Source organism: Cherax quadricarinatus, chromosome 98 (assembly GCF_038502225.1).
Source record: "Cherax quadricarinatus isolate ZL_2023a chromosome 98, ASM3850222v1, whole genome shotgun sequence".
NCBI lineage: Eukaryota > Metazoa > Arthropoda > Malacostraca > Decapoda > Parastacidae > Cherax > Cherax quadricarinatus.
Window position 1 is genome coordinate 9,216,366 of NC_091389.1, and position 21,879 is coordinate 9,238,244.

The window sequence follows — 21,879 nt, forward strand, 5'->3', positions numbered from 1 at the left end:
GTTGTCCTGGGTTATTAACTAGTTGTCCTGGATTATTAATTAGTTGTCCTGGGTTATTAACTAGTTGTCCTGGGTTATTAACTAGTTGTCCTGGATTATTAATTAGTTGTCCTGGGTTATTAACTAGTTGTCCTCGGTTATTAACTAGTTGTCCTGGGTTATTAACTAGTTGTCCTGGGTTATTAACTAGTTGTCCTGGGTTATTAACTAGTTATCCTGGGTTATTAACTCGTTATCCTGGGTTATTAGCTAGTTATCCTAGGTTCTTAACCAGTTATCCTGGGTTATTAACTAGTTATCCCTGGTTATTAACTAGTTGTCCTGGGTTATGAATTATCCTGGGTTAACCTGTTATCCTGGGTTATTAACCCCTTGGTTAATTATCCAGAATTGTTAACCTTCTCTTGCCCTATCCAGAGTTACTGACTCTGGGGTGGATAATCATCTCTTATCCTGGGTTATTAACTAGTTATCCTGGGTATTACCAGTATCTTGGGTTATTAACCAGTTATCCTGGGTTAACACCCTGGGGTTAATTTCATTCAATATACTTTTAAATAAGACATGAAATATCCTATTATCCGTCGAGATTAATTCCCCGTGAGATTATACATATATAACCATTTTAATTGTTTAATTAGGATTATGGGATAATTTGAATAACCTTTTATATACATATATTAATGAGGATTACAGGATAATTTAATTAATCTTTGGATTATAAGATAATTTATATTCTTATGTATATGTAATTACGATTACATATTAATAATAATAATTTAAATACTATCCTTATGTATAATAACTATATTTTAATAATTAGGATTCTGTCATAATTTTCATCCCTATAATTATCATTATAGTAATATTAATGGGTGTGAATAATTAGGCTGGCACCATGGCGTGGAGGTTTAAAGTAAGCAAGTACAAGAACGCCGCGCCGCTCCTACCGAAGAAAGAAGATTGGGTGAGCGACATCAAGGTCGGTGCACCCCAGTCCTGCGGCAACCACATCAAGGCTTCTGCCGCCTTCATTGCCTTCAATGTGGAAAATAGAGGTATGGCGATCTCTGGGGTGCAGCGGCTAATACATTAACAAGTAAACTTGGTAATTATTCACTACAGTAAGTTGTTGACTTACAGCATGTTCGTAAGTTGAGGGTTTCCTGTATTATGAATATAGCCTCTCCTCACTTAGCGACGTACTCGTTTACCAACCGCTAGGACTTACAACCAGCTCTCCAACCAGTATGCAATCCTAAATAATGTAAATTAGAGCCGATTTCCTCTGTTCTGTTTATTGAAGTATACAGTAAACTACTGTATAACATTTAAAAATACAGTGGAACCTAGGTATACAAACTTAATTGATTCCAGAAGGCTGTTCGAGTGCCGCTCCGTATGAGTATCGAACAAGCTCTTCCCAACCAATTTTCTGTTTGGTTGGCTGTTATTACTAATATTTGTAGGCCCCATGGTAATTTATTTATACAGTTAATAAAAAACACCAAAAAATGCAAAGAAACACGAAGTTCTGGCAGGTCGTATTTGTTTGGTCTAGTGCTGAGCTTTGTTCGAGTAGGGAGCTGCACGTATACCAAGGTTCCACTGTATACCAGAAATATTATAAATGGCACAAAGGTGACATTAAAAAAATATCTAAAGATGGTCGACACAAACACACTACCAGTATAGTATGCTCCTCACTTAACCAATTCACTTACTGACCTACTCTTAGGACCAGAAACCCATTAAGTGAGGAGAGGCTTTATGTTCTGTGTGCATTTTTTAGGTTTAATATGTCACTACCGGCGCTCCTCGACTTGTGTTGGTTTAACTTTATGATGGCACGGCAACAATTATTTTAGATATGAAACTTAAGATAATTACCCAACATGAAGGTAACAAGTCCGTAACTTGTATTCATTTATTTACTCTTCAATACTCGTATTTAGTTACACTAATTATTTATATACTTATTCAGTGACTGTAGTTATTAATTTATTTATTTATCGTATATTAGGTGTCCTGTAGCTCGACTGATCCTGCACTCAGCTCACATACTAAGGTCCGGGGAACAATCCCCGGTACAGGTGGAGACATTAGGATCTGTTTCCTTTCGGACACCTGCTGTCAGTGTTCACCTAGCAGTGAAATAGGTACCTGGGTGTTAGTGGACTGGTGTGGGTCGCATCCTGGGTGTTAGTGGACTGGTGTGGGTCACATCCTGGGTGTTAGTGGACTGCTGTGGGTGGCATCCTGGGTGTTAGTGGACTGGTGTGGGTCACATCCTGGGTGTTAGTGGACTGGTGTGGGTGGCATCCTGGGACAAAACTGACCTAATTTGCCTGAAATGCTCAGCATAACAAGGGACTTTCTATATAGTAGTATGTCATTGATATCAGCTAGGCCTGTATGTCATGTTCATGTACTTGTGGATTATTATATTCGACTTACAATGGGTTCGTCAGAACATAACCCCATTGTAAGTCAAGGATCACCTGTAGTCTTAAGAGTGCTGGTAGCGTACAACAACAACAACAAAAAGACTATGACGGAGTGTTACCATTTCTGCATTGTCTCCCTCAGGTGGTGGAAGTCTGGGCATTGTTCCGCTGGACTACAAAGGCCGAGTGGACCCCTCAACTCCCCTCATTCATGGCCATTCAGACTTGATTACAGACTTTGACTTCTCACCCTTCGACGACGGCATCCTTGCAACGTGCTCCACTGATGCCAATGTAAGAGGTCAATTGGCATTGGCATTTGATACATCGTATAGCCTTTCTAAGATGTACAGAATAGTACCTGTAATGTCAGCTTGAGTCATCTTTCTAAGATGTATAAAATAGTACGTATAATGGCAGAGAGCATGCATAGTTCCTTTGTATAAAGGCAAAGGGGACAAAAGAGAGTGCAAAAATTATAGGGGGATAAGTCTGTTGAGTATACCTGGTAAAGTGTATGGTAGAGTTATTATTGAAAGAATTAAGAGTAAGACGGAGAATAGGATAGCAGATGAACAAGGAGGCTTTAGGAAAGGTAGGGGGTGTGTGGACCAGGTGTTTACAGTGAAACATATAAGTGAACAGTATTTAGATAAGGCTAAAGAGGTCGTTGTGGCATTTATGGATTTGGAAAAGGCGTATGACAGGGTGGATAGGGGGGCAATGTGGCAGACGTTGCAAGTGTATGGTGTAGGAGGTAGGTTACTGAAAGCAGTGAAGAGTTTTTACGAGGATAGTGAGGCTCAAGTTAGAGTATGTAGGAAAGAGGGAAATTATTTCCCAGTAAAAGTAGGCCTTAGACAAGGATGTGTGATGTCACCGTGGTTGTTTAATATATTTATAGACGGGGTTGTAAGAGAAGTAAATGGGAGGGTCTTGGCAAGAGGCGTGGAGTTAAAAGATAAAGAATCACACACAAAGTGGGAGTTGTCACAGCTGCTCTTTGCTGATGACACTGTGCTCTTCGGAGATTCTGAAGAGAAGTTGCAGAGATTGGTGGATGAATTTGGTAGGGTGTGCAAAAGAAGAAAATTAAAAGTGAATACAGGAAAGAGTAAGGTAATGAGGATAAACAAAAAGATTAGGTGATGAAAGATTGGATATCAGAGTGGAGGGAGAGAGTATGGAGGAGGTGAATGTATTCAGATATTTGGGAGTGGACGTATCAGCGGATGGGTCTATGAAAGATGAGGTGAATCATAGAATTGATGAGGGGAAAAGGGTGAGTGGTGCACTTAGGAGTCTGTGGAGACAAAGAATTTTGTCCTTGGAGGCAAAGAGGGGAATGTATGAGAGTATAGTTTTACCAACGCTCTTATATGGGTGTGAAGCATGGGTGATGAATGTTGCAGCGAGGAGAAGGCTGGAGGCAGTGGAGATGTCATGTCTGAGGGCAATGTGTGGTGTGAATATAATGCAGAGAATTCGTAGTTTGGAAGTTAGGAGGAGGTGCGGGATTACCAAAACTGTTGTCCAGAGGGCTGAGGAAGGGTTGTTGAGGTGGTTCGGACATGTAGAGAGAATGGAGCGAGTGTATCAGTCTGTAGTGGAAGGAAGGTGGGGTAGGAAAGGGTGGAGGGAGGGGGTAAAGGAGGTTTTGTGTGCGAGGGGCTTGGACTTCCAGCAGGCATGCGTGAGCGTGTTTGATAGGAGTGAATGGAGACAAATGGTTTTTAATACTTGACGTGCTGTTGGAGTGTGAGCAAAGTAACATTTATGAAGGGGTTCAGGGAAACCGGCAGGCTGGACTTGAGTCCTGGAGATGGGAAGTACAGTGCCTGCACTCTGAAGGAGGGGTGTTAATGTTGCAGTTTAAAAACTGTAGTGTAAAGCACCCTTCTGGCAAGACAGTGATGGAGTGAGTGATGGTGAAAGTTTTTCTTTTTCGGGCCACCCTGCCTTGGTGGGAATCGGCCAGTGTGATAATAAAAAAAAATAAAATAAAAATAATGTCAGCTAGCATCATCTTTCTAAGATGTATAAAATAGTACGTACAATGTCAGCTAGCGTCTTCTTTCTAAAACGTACAAAACAGTCAGCTAACGTCATCTAATGTAAAAATTAGTACGTACCAGTAAACTTACCAGGAATTGCATCTCATTTCCTTCCTTGTATCAAATTACCTCCCATTCCCAAGGCACTAACCCCTACTGATTTAGTGCTTCCTATGAATGTCTCAGTTTCTCCCATTTCCTGGCCACTGATACAATAACTTTATTTCCCAAGAAGTTATATTAAAAGTTGAGAATGGGTTAATAGTCAGTCACAGGAAATAAGCCACTTCGACTTTACAGTATTTTTTGGATTATCGTGGAGGGTAATTTACACTATGTATGATAATTGTCCTTCTGTCTACATGCACCTAAATAAACTTACTAATAATGTATTTTAACCCTTAAACTGTCCAAACGTAGATCTACGTTTGCGTGCGCAGCACTCCGACCTTGATTTTCTCCATAACAAAGCACGTAAAAAAATGTGGAGCAACGCTTGGGCACTTTAAGGGTTAAAATAATCTTAAGGACTAATATTGTCTTATAAAGCTTCTCTATATAGTTTGATTTTTTTTGCAAATGTAACTTAAAAAAATATACTGAACATTGAGCACCACATTGTGAGGGTCTTTGTTTATGCTGTTTAGTTTTGAATATGTTTTTTTCATTTTTTTTTTTTTTCAACAAGTCGGCCGTCTCCCACCAAGGCAGGGTGACCCACCGAGGCAGGGTGACCCACCGAGGCAGGGTGACCCACCGAGGCAGGGTGACCCACCGAGGCAGGGTGACCCACCGAGGCAGGGTGACCCACCGAGGCAGGGTGACCCACCGAGGCAGGGTGACCCACCGAGGCAGGGTGACCCAAAAAAGAAAGAAAATCCCCAAAAAGAAAATACTTTCATCATTTCAACACTTTCACCACACTCACACATTATCACTGCTTTTGCAGAGGTGCTCAGAATACAACAGTTTAGAAGCATATACAGTGGACCCCCGGTTAACGATATTTTTTAATTCCAGAAGTATGTTCAGGTGCCAGTACTGACCGAATTTGTTCCCATAAGGAATATTGTGAAGTAGATTAGTCCATTTCAGACCCCCAAACATACACGTACAAACGCACTTACATAAATACGCTTACATAATTGGTCGCATTCGGAGGTGATCGTTATGCGGGGGTCCACTGTACGTATAAAGATACACAACGTATCCCTCCAAACTGCCAATATCCCAAACCCCTCCTTTAAAGTGCAGGCATTGTACTTCCCATTTCCAGGACTCAAGTCCGACTCACAAAACTTACACTGTATAGAAGAGCTTTATAAATGAGCTGACTTCTTTTTTTTCTTTCAACACACCGGCTGTCTGCCACCGAGGCAGGGTGACCTAAAAAGAAAAACGAAAGTTTTTCTTTACATGTAGTAATTTATATAGAAGGTGTTATTAGCACCTTGTTCCTGCATTTAGTAATTTATGTACAGGAGAAGGGGTTACTAGCACGTTGCCGCCAGCATTATAGTCACCTCTTACGACACTTGGGGTTTGTGGAAGAAAGATTCTTCCACTTGTTTAAACTCTCGTAAGTTCTATAATATTTATTTCTGTTTCAGGTAAGAGTGTGGCATATTCCAGAGGCTGGCCTGACCGAGAGTCTGGCCAATGCTGAGTATTCACTGCCTCAGTTTGACAAACGAGTCGAGAATGTGCTATTCCACCCGACCACAGAATTTCTGCTCACGGTGGCGTATTTTGATACCATCAAACTGTGGGACATCAAGCATGAGAAAGAAATTTTTAGTGAGTATTAGAGGGTGTTCTGGGGGTCAGTGCCTCTGTGGCCCAGTCCGTGACTAGGCCTCGGCTATATTAAGACACGTTCAGTCAGCTCTCTTATAATTCTCTATATAGTGTGAGTTTTTTGTAAATGAGATAGAAAAAGGGCAGCCAAAATTGAATACCACCTGGAGAGGTCTTCCTATTCAATTCATGATGCACTTATTCAGTTGCATTCACAAATCTCACTTTACAAATGCTCCTCGCTTTACGTTGGTTTGATTTATGATATTTCGGCTTTACGATGGTGTATTAGCACCATCATAAGTCTTAATGTCACCATCATACAGTATTGTACGTTACTGTACATTTGATAGGATTAATTTTATATTCATTTATTTACCTTTCAATACTGATAGCTATGGTAATTGTCTACCTATACAATAACAGTAGTTATTTTACTTATCATATATTCATATTCAACATGGGATATTATGAACTTTTGATGGGTTCGTCAGAATGTAACCCCGTCGTAAGTCGAGGAGCACCTATATAGAGGAGCTCCATAATAAGTGAACCCTCTGTTTTCAAGATCAGTATACATTTTGATCTGAGTGTATGAGGCGAGAGCATGGGGTCAAGTACAGGTCGACCACCACTAATCCGGCAATCAGTAATCCGGCACTAATTTCGGCTAGCATACTTTCAAATTTCATCATTATAACTCAGAAATTGTACAGATGGTTGTAAATCCACAGCAGCAAGTCAGTGGAGGAGAAAGCAGTGATGAATATGAGGAAGATATAGCAGTCTATTGACAGGTTAATTAAGTGTATTCTAACCTAACCACTCTGTAATCCGGCAAACTCAATAATCCGGCACAGTACAGGTCCCAGTGATGCCGGATTAATGATGGCCGACCTATACTCACCAAGACCTGATGATCAGTACTTGCAGAGTCCAAGAGATATGACACTGAGGAAATACTTTTTTGGGGAAACTGATCTACTTGTATGAGTGCTTGTGACACATTATCTTGACTGACGAAATCGTAATGACACGATTGCAAAAAAACCATACCATGGGCGGGGATTGAACCTGCGATCAGAGTCTCAGCGACGGTTTGGAGTTTTAAGAGACTGATCGCGGGTTCTATCCCCACCCGTGGTATGGTTTCACATTATCTTTTATGCTATCATTTTCTTTTGAATATAATTTCAGTGTAATGTAAAAGTACTCAAGAGGAAATGTGCACAAGGTATCATTTAGAAAGGGATTCAGGGGAACCGGTTGGCTCGGACTTGAGTCATGGAGGTGGGAAGTACAGTGCCTGCACTCTGAAGGAGGGGTGTTAATGTTGCAGTTTTTGAAATGTAGTGTAGGCAAACCTCTGGCAATACAGTGACGGAGTGAGTGATGGTGAAAGTGTTTCTCCTTTTTTGGGTCACCCTGCCTTGGTGGGAAACAGCATGTGTGTTAGAAAAGAAAAAAAATGTTTGAATGTGTTGTGAATTAATGCGTAGATCTACGCGGGCGACAGTAAAAGGGTTAAGTAAGCGGCTACCAATAGAATCATTCATCACAGAATAAGCCATTTAGCCTCAACATATAAAAGCGAGGATATAGCAGGTAAGTATTGTATTTTCAGGCACATGAGGTGCATGATCATATAAGACGATGTTTCCAAACAGTTGTAACGTAACATTAGTAAACGACTGCTAAAGCATAACACAAAGCCTTGACCCCTCACCTTGAGTATATAAGACACTACCTGATTTTCCAAGACTATTTTTGGGGGGGAAAAAAAGTGTGCCTTATATGCCAGAAGATATAGCCCCACTCCACAAAGGGGGCAGTAAAGCAACAGCAAAGAACTACAGACCAATAGCACTAACATCCCATATCATAAAAATCTTTGAAAGGGTCCTAAGAAGCAAGATCACCACCCATCTAGAAACCCATCAGTTACACAACCCAGGGCAACATGGGTTTAGAACAGGTCGCTCCTGTCTGTCTCAACTACTGGATCACTACGACAAGGTCCTAAATGCACTAGAAGACAAAAAGAATGCAGATGTAATATATACAGACTTTGCAAAAGCCTTCGACAAGTGTGACCATGGCGTAATAGCGCACAAAATGCGCGCTAAAGGAATAACAGGAAAAGTTGGTCGATGGATCTATAATTTCCTCACTAACAGAACACAGAGAGTAGTCGTCAACAGAGTAAAGTCCGAGGCAGCTACGGTGAAAAGCTCTGTTCCACAAGGCACAGTACTAGCTCCCATCTTGTTCCTCATCCTCATATCCGACATAGACAAGGATGTCAGCCACAGCACCGTGTCTTCCTTTGCAGATGACACCCGAATCTGCATGACAGTGTCTTCCATTGCAGACACTGCAAGGCTCCAGGCGGACATCAACCAAATCTTTCAGTGGGCTGCAGAAAACAATATGAAGTTCAACGATGAGAAATTTCAATTACTCAGATATGGTAAACATGAGGAAATTAAATCTTCATCAGAGTACAAAACAAATTCTGGCCACAAAATAGAGCGAAACACCAACGTCAAAGACCTGGGAGTGATTATGTCGGAGGATCTCACCTTCAAGGACCATAACATTGTATCAATCGCATCTGCTAGAAAAATGACAGGATGGATAATGAGAACCTTCAAAACTAGGGAGGCCAAGCCCATGATGACACTCTTCAGGTCACTTGTTCTATCTAGGCTGGAATATTGCTGCACTCTAACAGCACCTTTCAAGGCAGGTGAAATTGCCGACCTAGAAAATGTACAGAGAACTTTCACGGCGCGCATAACGGAGATAAAACACCTCAATTACTGGGAGCGCTTGAGGTTTCTAAACCTGTATTCCCTGGAACACAGGAGGGAGAGATACATGATTATATACACCTGGAAAATCCTAGAGGGACTAGTACCGAACTTGCACACGAAAATCACTCACTACGAAAGCAAAAGACTTGGCAGACGATGCACCATCCCCCCAATGAAAAGCAGGGGTGTCACTAGCACGTTAAGAGACCATACAATAAGTGTCAGGGGACCGAGACTGTTCAACTGCCTCCCAGCACACATAAGGGGGATTACCAACAGACCCCTGGCAGTCTTCAAGCTGGCACTGGACAAGCACCTAAAGGCAGTTCCTGATCAGCCGGGCTGTGGCTCGTACGTTGGTTTGCGTGCAGCCAGCAGCAACAGCCTGGTTGATCAGGCGCTGATCCACCAGGAGGCCTGGTCACAGACCGGGCCGCGGGGGCGTTGACCCCCGAAACTCTCTCCAGGTAAACTCCAGGTATGTTGATGTTACAACACACTACTAATTTGATCCAAGGAATTGCAGCTACCCCTGTGGGCTTAGCGCTTTCTCATAAATAATATAATAATTACTCATCACTAATTATTAGAGGAGAATTTAGGCTTGTTGAATGTGGCCCAAATAGAGTTATGTACTGTACATTATCTTTCAACAAACTGGCTGTATCTCACCGAGGCAGGGTTGCCAAAAATAAAAATAGTTTCTATTTTTAAATTTAGTAAAATATACCAGAGAAGGTGTTACTAGCCCCTTGCTGCCAGCATTTAGTAATGTATACAGGAGAAGGGGTTACCAACTCCTTGCTCCGGGCAATTTAGTTGCCTCTTACGACATGCATGACTTACGGAGGAAGAATTCTGTTCCACTTCCCCATGGAGAACGTACTGTACATGTAAAATTTTCCATAAATACACAAATAACTCAAACACATATTAAAGAGAAGTTTACCAACCATATCACGGGCGGGGTTAGAACCCGCAATCAGAGAGTCATAAAACTCCAGACCGACGCTTCATAACGTCAGATCATGTTGTAAGCTTCTCTCTCCTATATGTGGTTTGTGTATTGCTCTAGTCACGGTATCGTGATGTTTTATTCCCACTCCTTTAAACTTCTGTATATACATGTATATACATGTACAGTGGACCCCCGGTTAACGATATTTTTTCACTCCAGAAGTATGTTCAGGTGCCAGTACTGACCGAATTTGTTCCCATAAGGAATATTGTGAAGTAGATTAGTCCATTTCAGACCCCCAAACATACACGTACAAACGCACTTACATAAATACACTTAGATAATTGGTCGCATTCGGAGGTAATCGTTATGCGGGGGTCCACTGTATATACATGTATAGTATGTTTTTTAAAATACCATTGAAAAAAGTTCACATCCAGAATCAAATAGCACCTGAAAAAGGCCTTCATAGTGTGATACATTTGCTTTTCAATGCATTTTGCAAAAAATGGCACTGTAGAAAATGGCACTGTAGAAAATGGCACTGTAGAAAATGGCACTGTAGAAAATAGGTTTATAAGAAAGCTTACTTAGAAAATTTAAAGTGTAATGTGCTTTTTTTGTTGTTTTTGCTCTCACCAACAATTGTGTGTTTGCTGCTTTTGTGTGCGAGGTGTTCTGGGCCGGTAAACACTGTAAAAAAAATAAACAACAATAATAATAATAATAACTCAGAAGAAACTGGTTAAGACTCGAGTACTGGAGGTGGGAAGTACAGTGCCTGTACTCTGAAGGATGAGTGAGAATGTTACAGTACTGGAGGTGGGAAGTACAGTACCTGTACTCTGAAGGATGAGTGAGAATGTTACAGTTCTAGAGGTGGGAAGTACAGTGTCTGTACTCTGAAGGATGAGTGAGAATGTTACAGTACTGGAGGTGGGAAGTACAGTGTCTGTACTCTGAAGGATGAGTGAGAATGTTACAGTACTGGAGGTGGGAAGTACAGTGCCTGTACTCTGAAGGATGAGTGAGAATGTTACAGTACTGGAGGTGGGAAGTACAGTGCCTGTACTCTGAAGGATGAGTGAGAATGTTACAGTACTGGAGGTGGGAAGTACAGTGCCTGTACTCTGAAGGATGAGTGAGAATGTTACAGTACTGCAGGTGGGAAGTACAGTACCTGTACTCTGAAGGATGAGTGAGAATGTTACAGTACTGGAGGTGGGTAGTACAGTACCTGTACTCTGAAGGATGAGTGAGAATGTTACAGTACTGGAGGTGGGAAGTACAGTACCTGTACTCTGAAGGATGAGTGAGAATGTTACAGTACTGGAGGTGGGAAGTACAGTGCCTGTACTCTGAAGGATGAGCGAGAATGTTACAGTACTGGAGGTGGGAAGTACAGTGCCTGTACTCTGAAGGATGAGTGAGGATGTTACAGTACTGGAGGTGGGAAGTACAGTACCTGTACTCTGAAGGATGAGTGAGAATGTTACAGTACTGGAGGTGGGTAGTACAGTGTCTGTACTGTGAAGGATGAGTAAGGATGTTACAGTACCAGAGGTGGGAAGTACAGTGCCTGTACTCTGAAGGATGAGTAAGGATGTTACAGTACCAGAGGTGGGAAGTACAGTACCTGCACACTGTAGGATGGGTGGGGGTGTTACAGTTCAGAGGGTCATCTGAACTGTGATGTCTGCACTTTTCTAGCAAGACACCTAATGAGTGAATGATGGTGAAGGTGTTTCTTCTTTTTTGGAGTCTTCCTGCCTTAGTGGGAGACAACCCATATTAAAAAAATATAAAAAAATTATAGAATAATTATACAGAGTAACACATGCCTAAATTCTTCTCTGTTTTTGTTGTATATAATTTAAAATGTTTTCCTTATTGTATCACATAACTGTGAATTGTTCCAGCCATAGTATTATGGGTCAGATATGAATTGTTGCAACCACAATACAGTATTTTGGATTATTTGAGAATTCTTCTAGCCTCAAAATTGTGATTTGTATTTTTCAAGTTGCTTTTCCATGTTATTATTAAACTCTTCATTCTGTTTAACATCATTCTTATTGGCTGTAGTTGACGAATAAGACGTGTGCAACCCTTAGGTGCATCATTAGGTGACATCATTAGTCCAGTACAGAGAATAATACACCATAGAAGACATAGAGAAGTACGTTGAGGTAGTCAGTCCCTCGTCATTGCTAGAAAGTGTTCTGAGGGACTGATAACCTCATACTCCTCCTTTGTCTCTTCCTCGGTCTCCAGCATTATTCTCCACACTGGACTGATAAGGCTGCTGGCTGGCAAAACGCCTCCACTGTGAAGAAATTCAAGTGTTGCACAACGTGCGTCCTATTGGTCGACCTGTCCAATATGACTCACGTAATCATAACAACACCATTGCAAACCATGGAACAGGTGGGGGCTTGAACCCCACCCATTCCGTGGTCTGTCTGATTTGTAAACCATTAATACTAAAGCTATACAGATGCTCCTCGCTTTACGATGGTTCGGCTTTTGATATGTCAACTTTATGATGGTGCAGTACCCTTGCACATTCTGTACTGTACAGTACTCTACAGTACTGTACAATTATTGATAAGGCAAACTTGGATTCATTTATTTTTCAATACTGGTACAGTGGACCCCCGCTTAACGAACTTTTTTCATTCCAGTAGTATGTTCAGGTGCCAGTACTGACCGAATTTTTCCCCATAAGGAATATTGTGAAGTAGATTAGTCCATTTCAGACCCCCAAACATACACGTACAAACGCACTTACATAAATACACTTACATAATTGGTCGCATTTGGAGGTGATCGTTATGCGGGGGTCCACTGTATTTAGTAATTATTTACTTATTCAGTGACAGTAGCTATTTATTTACTTATCACGTCATATTTGACTTAAATATTTTCAATTTACAATGGGTTCGTCGGAGCATAACCCCATCGCAAGTCGAGGAGCACTGTAGCTGTAGGTTATTATAACAGCACTAACATCCTGGCCTCCCTCTTAACCTGCCACCCCCTCCCCCCCCATCCCCCTGCTGCCCAGGCTTCAGCGGACACGAGGATCAGGTGCAGAACACCAGCTGGAACGGTAACGGCTCCCTCTTTGTTACCACTTCCAGGGACCGCACCATCCGTATTATTGACCCTAGGGCTGATAAAGTTGCCTACGAGGTTAGTAGTTCTTCTAATGTAATGTAGCTGCATGATCCATATGGGTGAGTGACCTATAATGATTGGTGCACAGATAGCCCACACGTAGTGGAGACAAGCTTGCGACTACAGCCTCTCCTCACTTAACGACGGAGTTCCATTCCTAAGACCACGTTGGTAAACAAATTCGTCACTAAGTGAGGAGCATACTATAATGGTAGTGGGTTTGTGTCATCCATCTTTGATATTGTTTTAATGTCACCTTTGCACCATTTATAATATTTCTGGTATATTTTTAAATGTTTATACAGTAGTGTACTGTATATTGTAATAAACAGAATAAATATACATTATTTAGGTATGCATACTAGTCAGAGAGCCCGTCGTAAGTCCGAGGGGTCGATAAACAAGTACATCACTAAGTGAGGCAAGGCTGTAGTTGGTCTAATTAGGACTGAAACATGGTCGAAAGCTCCTCTTTCCTATGTGTGGGTTATTTGTATTGTTCCCATCACAGTATTGTTCCAGTCATGGTATCATTCCAGTCACGGTATTGTGACTTTTGTTCTTTATAATGAATGGGTTTTCTTGTTTGGGTCACCCTACTGTGGTAGCTATTGTGGTCAGAACACAGATAACCCGCATATAGCAGAAACATGTGATGACGTTTCAGTCCTGCTCAGACCATTGACCAGTCACACGGAAACACCGTAGCTGTATTGGTAGAGCACTTGGCTCATACACTTAGGTCAATGGTTCAATCCCTGGTACGGTTGGAAACAATAGGACGTGTTTCCTTAAGACACCTGTTGTCCATGTTCAGCTAGCATTAAAATAGGTACCTGGGTGTTAGTGTACTGGTGTGGGTGGCATCCTGGGTGTTAGTGGACTGGTGTGGATGGCATCCTGGGTGTTAGTGGACTGGTGTGGGTGGCATCCTGGGTGTTAGTGGATTGGCATGGATGGCATCCTGGGTGTTAGTGGACTGGTGTGGGTGGCATCCTGGGTGTTAGTGGATTGGCGTGGGTGGCATCCTGGGTGTTAGTGGACTGGTGTGGGTGGTATCCTGGGTGTTAGTGGATTGGTGTGGTTGGCATCCTGGGTGTTAGTGGACTGGTGTGGGTGGCATCCTGGGTGTTAGTGGACTGGTGTGGTTGGCATCCTGGGTGTTAGTGGACTGGCGTGGGTGGCATCCTGGGTGTTAGTGGACTGGTGTGGGTGGCATCCTGGGCATTAGTGGACTGGTGTGGGTCGCATCCTGGGTGTTAGTGGACTTGTGTGGGTCACATCCTGGGTGTTAGTGGACTGGTGTGGGTCACATCCTGGGTGTTAGTGGACTGGTGTGGGTGGCATCCTGAGTGTTAGTGGACTGGTGTGGGTGGCATCCTGGGTGTTAGTGGACTGGTGTGGGTGGCATCCTGTGATAAAATTGACATAATTTGTGGGAAATGCTCTGCATAACAAGGGACTTTCTATATAGTAGTATGTCATTGATGTCAGCTATGGTCTGTATACCTTGTACATGTACTTATAGTAACAAAGATTATTACGTATTATTATTATTATACTATGTGCGGGTTATTTGTGTATTGTTCCAGTCACGGTATTGTGCTGTTTTTCTTTACTAAGGTCAAAGTTCATACGTAGCTGTCATCCAAATTAAGGTTGATAGCTATACCAAATTAAGGATGATAGCTACACCAAATTAAGGATGATAGATACACCAAATTAAAGATGATATACATCGACTGTGTCCCACCGAGGGACACAGACTTCTGTGGATTAAGTGAATGATGGTGAATGTGTTTCCTCTTTTTCAACTTTTTTTAGTCACCCGTCCTGAGTGTAAGATGGCTGGCATGTTAAAAATAATGAAATAGATAAATGGGTTCATTAGATAACACAGTAAACTGTTTTTTAAACTTTTTCTAAATACGTGTAGCATAATTTTTTGTAAATGCCTAGTATGGGCCAGTAGGCCTGGTGCACTGTACCTATTTTCTTATGTTCTTACCTGGAAAAATTATATTTAGTAGTAAATAGCACATTCTATGTGGCTTTTTCACATGTTTTTCCATTTTAAATTTCAAAAAAATCACTGTATAGAGGCACTTTTTTAAGAGAGGTGACTGTAAACAGTATTAGCTAACCAAACCACTGAACAAGTGGGGCTTGAAACCATGGCGAGTGGCTTAAGCCACTGGCTTGGAGCTCTAAAACTTACTTGACATGGTTACAAATTCCACCCGTTCTGTGGTTTGTAATCGCATTATTACGATTTTGCAAATGATGTTATCATTGCATTTCTTTCTGTTTAGGCCGAGAGCCACAAGAGTCCCAAAGACTCAAGGGTGGAGTGGCTCGGTCACAGCGAACGCATCTTGTCCACTGGCTGGGACGGTTCACGTGTCAGAGAGGTTAGACTGCGAGATCTGCGCAACTTCTCCAAGCCTTACAAAATTCAGGGCTTTGACTCCTCAACTGGGTAAGTTTCCCTGCAATAGATCCAAGCAATATATCACAATAGATCCGAGCAATAGAACCAGGTGATACTTGTAAGATGTAAGCTGGTTTCTTTAAATGCCTCAAAAAAAATCATAAGCAAGCATAAGCTACTCAGAGTTGTGATCCCAATGATTTTTCGCAGATCACCAACCACTGTAACAATAATAATAATAATTTTAGGCAGCAAGGTGCTAGTAACTCCTCTCCTGTTTAAATTACTAAAAATATAAAAAAGGAAAACTGTGTGTTTCTTTTTCGAGTCGCCCTGAGGCCTTGGTAGGATACGACTGTGTGAAAAAAATCGTTTTAATGTAATCTGTAGAAAGTTTCTTGCAATATACAAATAACCCGCACACAGGAGAGTGAATCTTACGACGACATCTCGCTCCCACTCGGACCATTAATTAGTCACACACCAGTTACTAATTAATGGTCCAGGTTGTACAGTGGACCCCCGGTTAACGATATTTTTTCATTCCAGAAGTATGTTCAGGTGCCAGTACTGACCGAATTTGTTCCCATAAGGAATATTGTGAAGTAGATTAGTCCATTTCAGACCCCCAAACATACACGTACAAACGCACTTACATAATTGGTCGCCGATCGTTAAGCGGGGGTCCACTGTACTGAAATATCGTCATTTATTTTCTTTCACTTACGTGCAAGGTACAGTAGAACCTACATATCTGCAGACTTGGTTTCTGTGGTTTTAGCTGTCGCAGTTTACCATGGCCCAAAAAAGAACCTATAACTTTGCTTAATAATGTGTAAAACTAGTGATGGTGGCAGTTGTTCGAAGCCTAAGAGAAGCTGTGAAGTATTTCCCATCAGTAAAAAATTGACAATTCTCCACTTACTGTGCATAATTTATCAATTAAACTTAATCATAGTATTACCTGGAGTTTACCTGGAGAGAGTTCCGGGGGTCAATGCCCCCGCGGCCCGGTCTGTGACCAGGCCTCCTGGTGGATCAGAGCCTTATCAACCAGGCTGTTACTGCTGGCTGCATGCAAACCAACGTACGAGCCACAGCCCGGCTGGTCAGGCACCGACTTCAAAAAATAACTTATATATAGGGTTTGCTACTATCCACAGTAGATCTTGGAATGCATCCCGCGGGGATACCAGGACACTACTGTATTTATGTATTGTTCCAGGCTTGGTATTACAGTATGACTTATTTGTTGACTCGTTTCTTGCACATTCTCACCGATCTGAATCTCTACCTCTTTTGGGGCAGCATTTTGATGCCGCTATTTGACGTAGACACCAATATGCTGTTCCTGGCCGGCAAGGCCGACGTCAGCATCATGTATTGGGAAGTCACCGAGAAGGAGCCTTTCCTTACCGAGGGCCTCAAGCATAATGGTAAGTACTCAGAGAGATGTTTCCACCTTGATAAATTTAATCCTGACCATCCTCCGAGTGGAGTGAATTACTGTAATGTCTGTTATGTTCATTGACTAGAATAGTGTGTCATACAAACCATGTGATAAATGGTTTAAAAAACCCAACAAGTTGAAGATTAAGACACTTATGCAACATATGGGAATCTTAATTGAGGAAATGTTTCACCACACAGTGGCTCCATCAGTCCAATGCAAATCAGAAGGATGTACAGAGAGGAGGAGTTTGAGGTAATCAGTCCCTCAGCCTGGAGTCAATGTGTTCAATCCATCAGTCTCGTATAATGTACATATGTTGCACAGTACAAACCATGGAACAAGTGGGGTTAGAACCCATGGTAAGCGAGTTGTAAATCGGGAGTTTTAAGACACTTGTGCCATGGGTTTAAACCCATTCCATGGATTCTGTACATTCATGAGTCACGAAATATAAAGCTTCTCTGTATAGTCCGTTTTTTTGTAAAAATGTAATTGAAAAAATTGCATCCATAGGATCTCCATCTGGACATCCTATGGGTTAGTAACCCATGAGGATTATTCTCCTAGGCATTCTATGGGTTTTCATGGGTTAACCCTTAAATTGTCCAAACCTAGATCTACGTTCACGTGCGTTGCACTCCGAACGTAGATCTACGTTTTATCTTACCAGCTTTCAAACGTAAAAAAAAAAAGTATATCTACGTTCAGAGCGCTATATACGAGAATGTAGATCAACGTTTGGACAGTTTAAGGGTTAAAAACCCTCGTGGATTAAGTACAGGCGGTCCTCGACTTACAACAGCGTTACATTCCAGTGAACCATCACAAGTTGAAAATATCGTAAGTTGAACATGAATACATATATGCTAAATAAATAAATAACTGTTACTGCATAAGTAAATAAACAAATAATTCTTTCTTTCTTTCAACACACCGGCCGTATCCCACAAATAATTACTGTAATTAAATACCAGTATTGAAGTAAATAAATGAATGCAAGTCAGGGACTTACCACCTTGAACATTAAAATGGTATAAAATACCGACAGGTTGTTAGGTAAGACACATATGCAACAGTTAGGTATCTTTATTATGAAACGTTTCGCCTACACAGTAGGCTATCAACTTTTCTGTACTTGACTGAAGAAGCCTACTGTGTAGGCGAAACGTTTCATAATAAAGATACCTAACTGTTGCATATGTGTCTTACCTAACTTACCACCTTCACGTTGGGTAATTATCTCAACATGACTTAAGAAATCGTAATGACACGATTGCAAACAAACCATACCCCCGGCCGGGATTGAACCCGCGGTCATAGAGTCTAACGCGACGGGCTGGAGTTTTGAGACTCTATGACCGCGGGTTCAGTCCCGGCCGGGGGTATGGTTTAATTATCTCAAGTTTCATCCGCAAAGTAACTGCTGCTGCACCATCGTAAACTTGAAATATCACAAGTTGAACCATCATAAGTCGAGGGGCGCCAGTAATTGAAAGTCTTTAAGCTATTATTACAAAGGTATTAGGGTACATATAACCAATTTACATTGAAAATTGGATTGTCTTACATATTGCATTTCTGCTAAGTTGTAATTTGTGATTGGTCAGGTTCAGTGCAGACCAAAGGGGCGTGTCTGGTGCCGAAACGTGGCCTCGACGTCATGAACGGTGAGGTGAACCGGGTGCTGCAACTCACCTCCAATGCCATTATCCCCATCACCTATCAGGTGCCTCGCAAGGTGAGTATGTATTTGCAATTAGGTTCGAGTGAGTTGAGATGAGTGTTTTTTATGACTTGACATGCTGTTGGAGTGTGAGCAAGGTAGCATTTATGAAGGGATTCAGGGAAACTGGTTAGCCAGATTTGAGCAGAGGAGGTGTGAAGTGCAGGCATACCTGTCTAATACGGTGGGTAAGGTTCCCGACTGTAAAGCGAATTGCGGCCTTAATTTCACTTCCCATTACAGATAAAAGCCTAAAAACATTTTTACACTACCATTTATTAAGTGTGCAATATCACTAGGCCTAAAAAAATGATGCAAAAGTAAAAATAAATTAAAATAATTTGAAAATTGCAGAATACAGTGGACAAAAATACAGTGGACCCCCGGTTTACGATATTATTTCATTCCAGAAGTATGTTCAGGTGCCAGTACTGAACGAATTTGTTCCCATAAGGAATATTGTGAATTAGATTAGTCTATTTCAGACCCCCAAACATACACATACAAATGCACTTACATAAATACACTTACATAATTGGTCGCATTGGGAGCTGATCGTAAACCGGGGGTCCACTGTACTATCTTAAGAATGAGACAAGTGCTGAATATAATCAACAAGTGCCATATCAGCAAAATCTTCTAAAGTGAGCACTGTATTAGTGAGGTATGCCTGTACTCTGAAGGAGTTGGGAAGTTGCAATTCAGAGGGTCATTTAAAATGTAATGTCAGCACACATCTCACAAGACAGTGATTGAGTGAGTAACAGTGATGTGTTTCCTTTTTTTTTAGGGGGGGGGGGGGCAATACTGGTGTGAGATGGCCAGTATGTGAAAAAATAGTTATATAATACCACTAATATTTTTTGGGGTACAATGCTTGCTGTCGGTCTTGCAGACATACAGAGAGTTCCACTCTGACATCTTCCCGGAGACTCACGGCTACGAGCCCTCGACGACGATCTCCCAGTGGCTCGGAGGTGCTAATGTCTCTGTGAAAACTATCTCTCTCGACCCAGCCAAGCGGCCAACACCCAAGTTCCAGGTAATCATCATCACTCCAGAAAATCATCACTCGCTCTTCATCATCAATCATTCTCAGTTCGTAAGGTTACGTGGTGCCGTGTGACGTATGCAGGTTTACTGCTTGTTTACTTATACAACAGCAGTCAACAACAAAACAACTAACAACTACAGCATTTGTGAAAACACAAAAATTGATGTTTTGGACAATGACATATTGATATAAAATTACCACGTGTACAAGTGTGAGTCACTAAGTCACGGAGAGGAATAGAACTCTGTGTAAGAGACTCCTGTTGTTCTATAGAATTGTTGAAGTCATCCACTGACATGGTAGAAGTACAGTGGACCCCCGGTTAACGATATTTTTTCACTCCATAAGTATGTTCAGGTGCCAGTACTGACCGAATTTATTCCCATAAGGAATATTGTGAAGTAGATTAGTCCATTTCAGACCCCCAAACATACACGTACAAACGCACTTACATAAATACACTTACATAATTGGTCGCATTCGGAGGTAATCGTTATGCGGGGGTCCACTGTACTGATAATAATAATACTTAGAGCATGATACGATGTACAAAGGTGAATGACATTTGGGTGTACATGCAGATGTTAATACAAAGGGTGTTAATTATACAGATAACCATATATAGAAAGAAATTTATGATGACATTTGAGCCTGACTTGGACTAGTTGATGGTTCAAGTCAAACCCACATGGAGACAGGAATTCAGAAGAAAAATTGATCTGTATATTTTGACCCCCTTCTGGGGTTCTCTTCAGCAGAAGCCTTTCATGTTTTCACATCTCCTCTAAGATTCACCGAGGGCCGTTAAGCAAACGAGAAGAACACAAGCCTCCCGAAGTTGTTGACGTGCCAGTACCAGCTCCGAGGTCGTGGATCTCCAACGGGACGGAGAACAAGCCCATTAGTGAAGTGCGGCCGACGCTTTCCAAGCCGATGGTAGCAGTAAAGGTAGAGTGTAACGGAGAAGTGCGTATTTACTCAATGTTTTTCTTTTGCTTTTCTCGCTACCTGTTGATATATAGCAAAAGTAGCAGCAATATTAGCAGTGGCGATAGTACAGGAGTAGTAGTAATAGTAGTAGTGCAGTTGTAGTACTGTAATATTTTATACTTGGCACAGTAGGTGTATGTACACCTACCATCCGACCTGCTCGACTTACGACCACTCGACTTACGACCGTGTTTTTATGCCAAATTTCTGGGAAATAAATCAGTATTTGTGTTGTACACAGTGTTTATGCTAAACCTTACAGTATAAAACACAGTACTAACAACATAAAAAGTAAAGTAAAACATGAAATACCAAAATAAAACAATAAAATAAAGTCAGTACAAAAATGTTTTGTTGATATTCAGTAGTAAAGTTCAACTTACGACCATTTCGACTTACAACCGGTTTCTCGGAACCGAACTCGGTCATAAGTCGGATGGTAGGTGTATTTTAATTTGGGACTAGACACATATCACAATATACATTGGGAGGCGAGTCCAGAAAATACCAACATTATAGGGGTGCAGTTTATCATGGGTATGCCAAAGTAACAGTATCAGTGGTATTGGCTAATTTTGATGGTATCGGTATCATTCTTGGCCTGAAATTATCGTCATCGGCATGCATTTTGGTATCATTCCACCACTACAATTTACCAGGAATTTCATCTCTTAAAAAGTAAAAAGAAAACACTCGAGGGGTAAAAATATTTAACCCAAAAAGAGTATTGTAAAAAGAATTATACTTGCCTATATAATTTTTTTGGGTTGAATTATACATCTTTAATATACTATATCATGCATGTATTTTTTTTCTCTCTTTTCAACACACCGGCCATATCCAACAGAGGAGGCACGGTGACTTATAAAATAAAACGAAAGTTTCTCTCTTTCAGTTTAGTAATGTGCATGTTGATAAATTAGACACATGTGCAACTCTTGGGAATCTTTATTGAGGAAACGTTTCGCCACACAGT

General features: G+C 41.4%; 3 protein-coding genes across 9 annotated transcripts in view; 1 reads left to right on the forward strand and 2 right to left on the reverse strand.

Annotated features, from left to right (window-relative positions):
• The window catches only part of alc (5'-AMP-activated protein kinase subunit beta-1), a 100,604-nt gene that overhangs the window by 33,271 nt on the left and 45,454 nt on the right, over positions 1-21,879 (reverse strand). The gene's annotated exons all lie outside the window — the stretch shown is intronic.
• The window catches only part of pod1 (coronin pod1), a 111,809-nt gene that overhangs the window by 4,818 nt on the left and 85,112 nt on the right, over positions 1-21,879 (forward strand). For 4 of the 7 annotated variants that reach the window (XM_070105339.1, XM_070105341.1, XM_070105343.1 and 1 more), the window contains exons 2-10: positions 890-1,058; positions 2,590-2,741; positions 6,112-6,298; positions 13,140-13,267; positions 15,565-15,731; positions 16,992-17,119; positions 18,744-18,874; positions 19,755-19,901; positions 20,703-20,879. In XM_070105339.1, coding sequence (XP_069961440.1) covers positions 899-1,058; positions 2,590-2,741; positions 6,112-6,298; positions 13,140-13,267; positions 15,565-15,731; positions 16,992-17,119; positions 18,744-18,874; positions 19,755-19,901; positions 20,703-20,879 — 1,377 coding nt within the window. In that variant the 5' untranslated portion in view covers positions 890-898. The remainder of the gene's footprint in view (positions 1-889; positions 1,059-2,589; positions 2,742-6,111; positions 6,299-13,139; positions 13,268-15,564; positions 15,732-16,991; positions 17,120-18,743; positions 18,875-19,754; positions 19,902-20,702; positions 20,880-21,879) is intronic. The other 3 variants (XM_070105340.1, XM_070105344.1, XM_070105345.1) reach the window with 1 other exon arrangement.
• Positions 20,784-21,879, reverse strand: part of LOC128702485 (uncharacterized) — a 166,904-nt gene continuing 165,808 nt past the window's right edge. Inside the window, exon 23 of the mRNA XM_070105347.1 lies at positions 20,784-20,921. Within this exon, the coding sequence (XP_069961448.1) occupies positions 20,892-20,921 (30 nt within the window). The 3' untranslated portion in view covers positions 20,784-20,891. The remainder of the gene's footprint in view (positions 20,922-21,879) is intronic.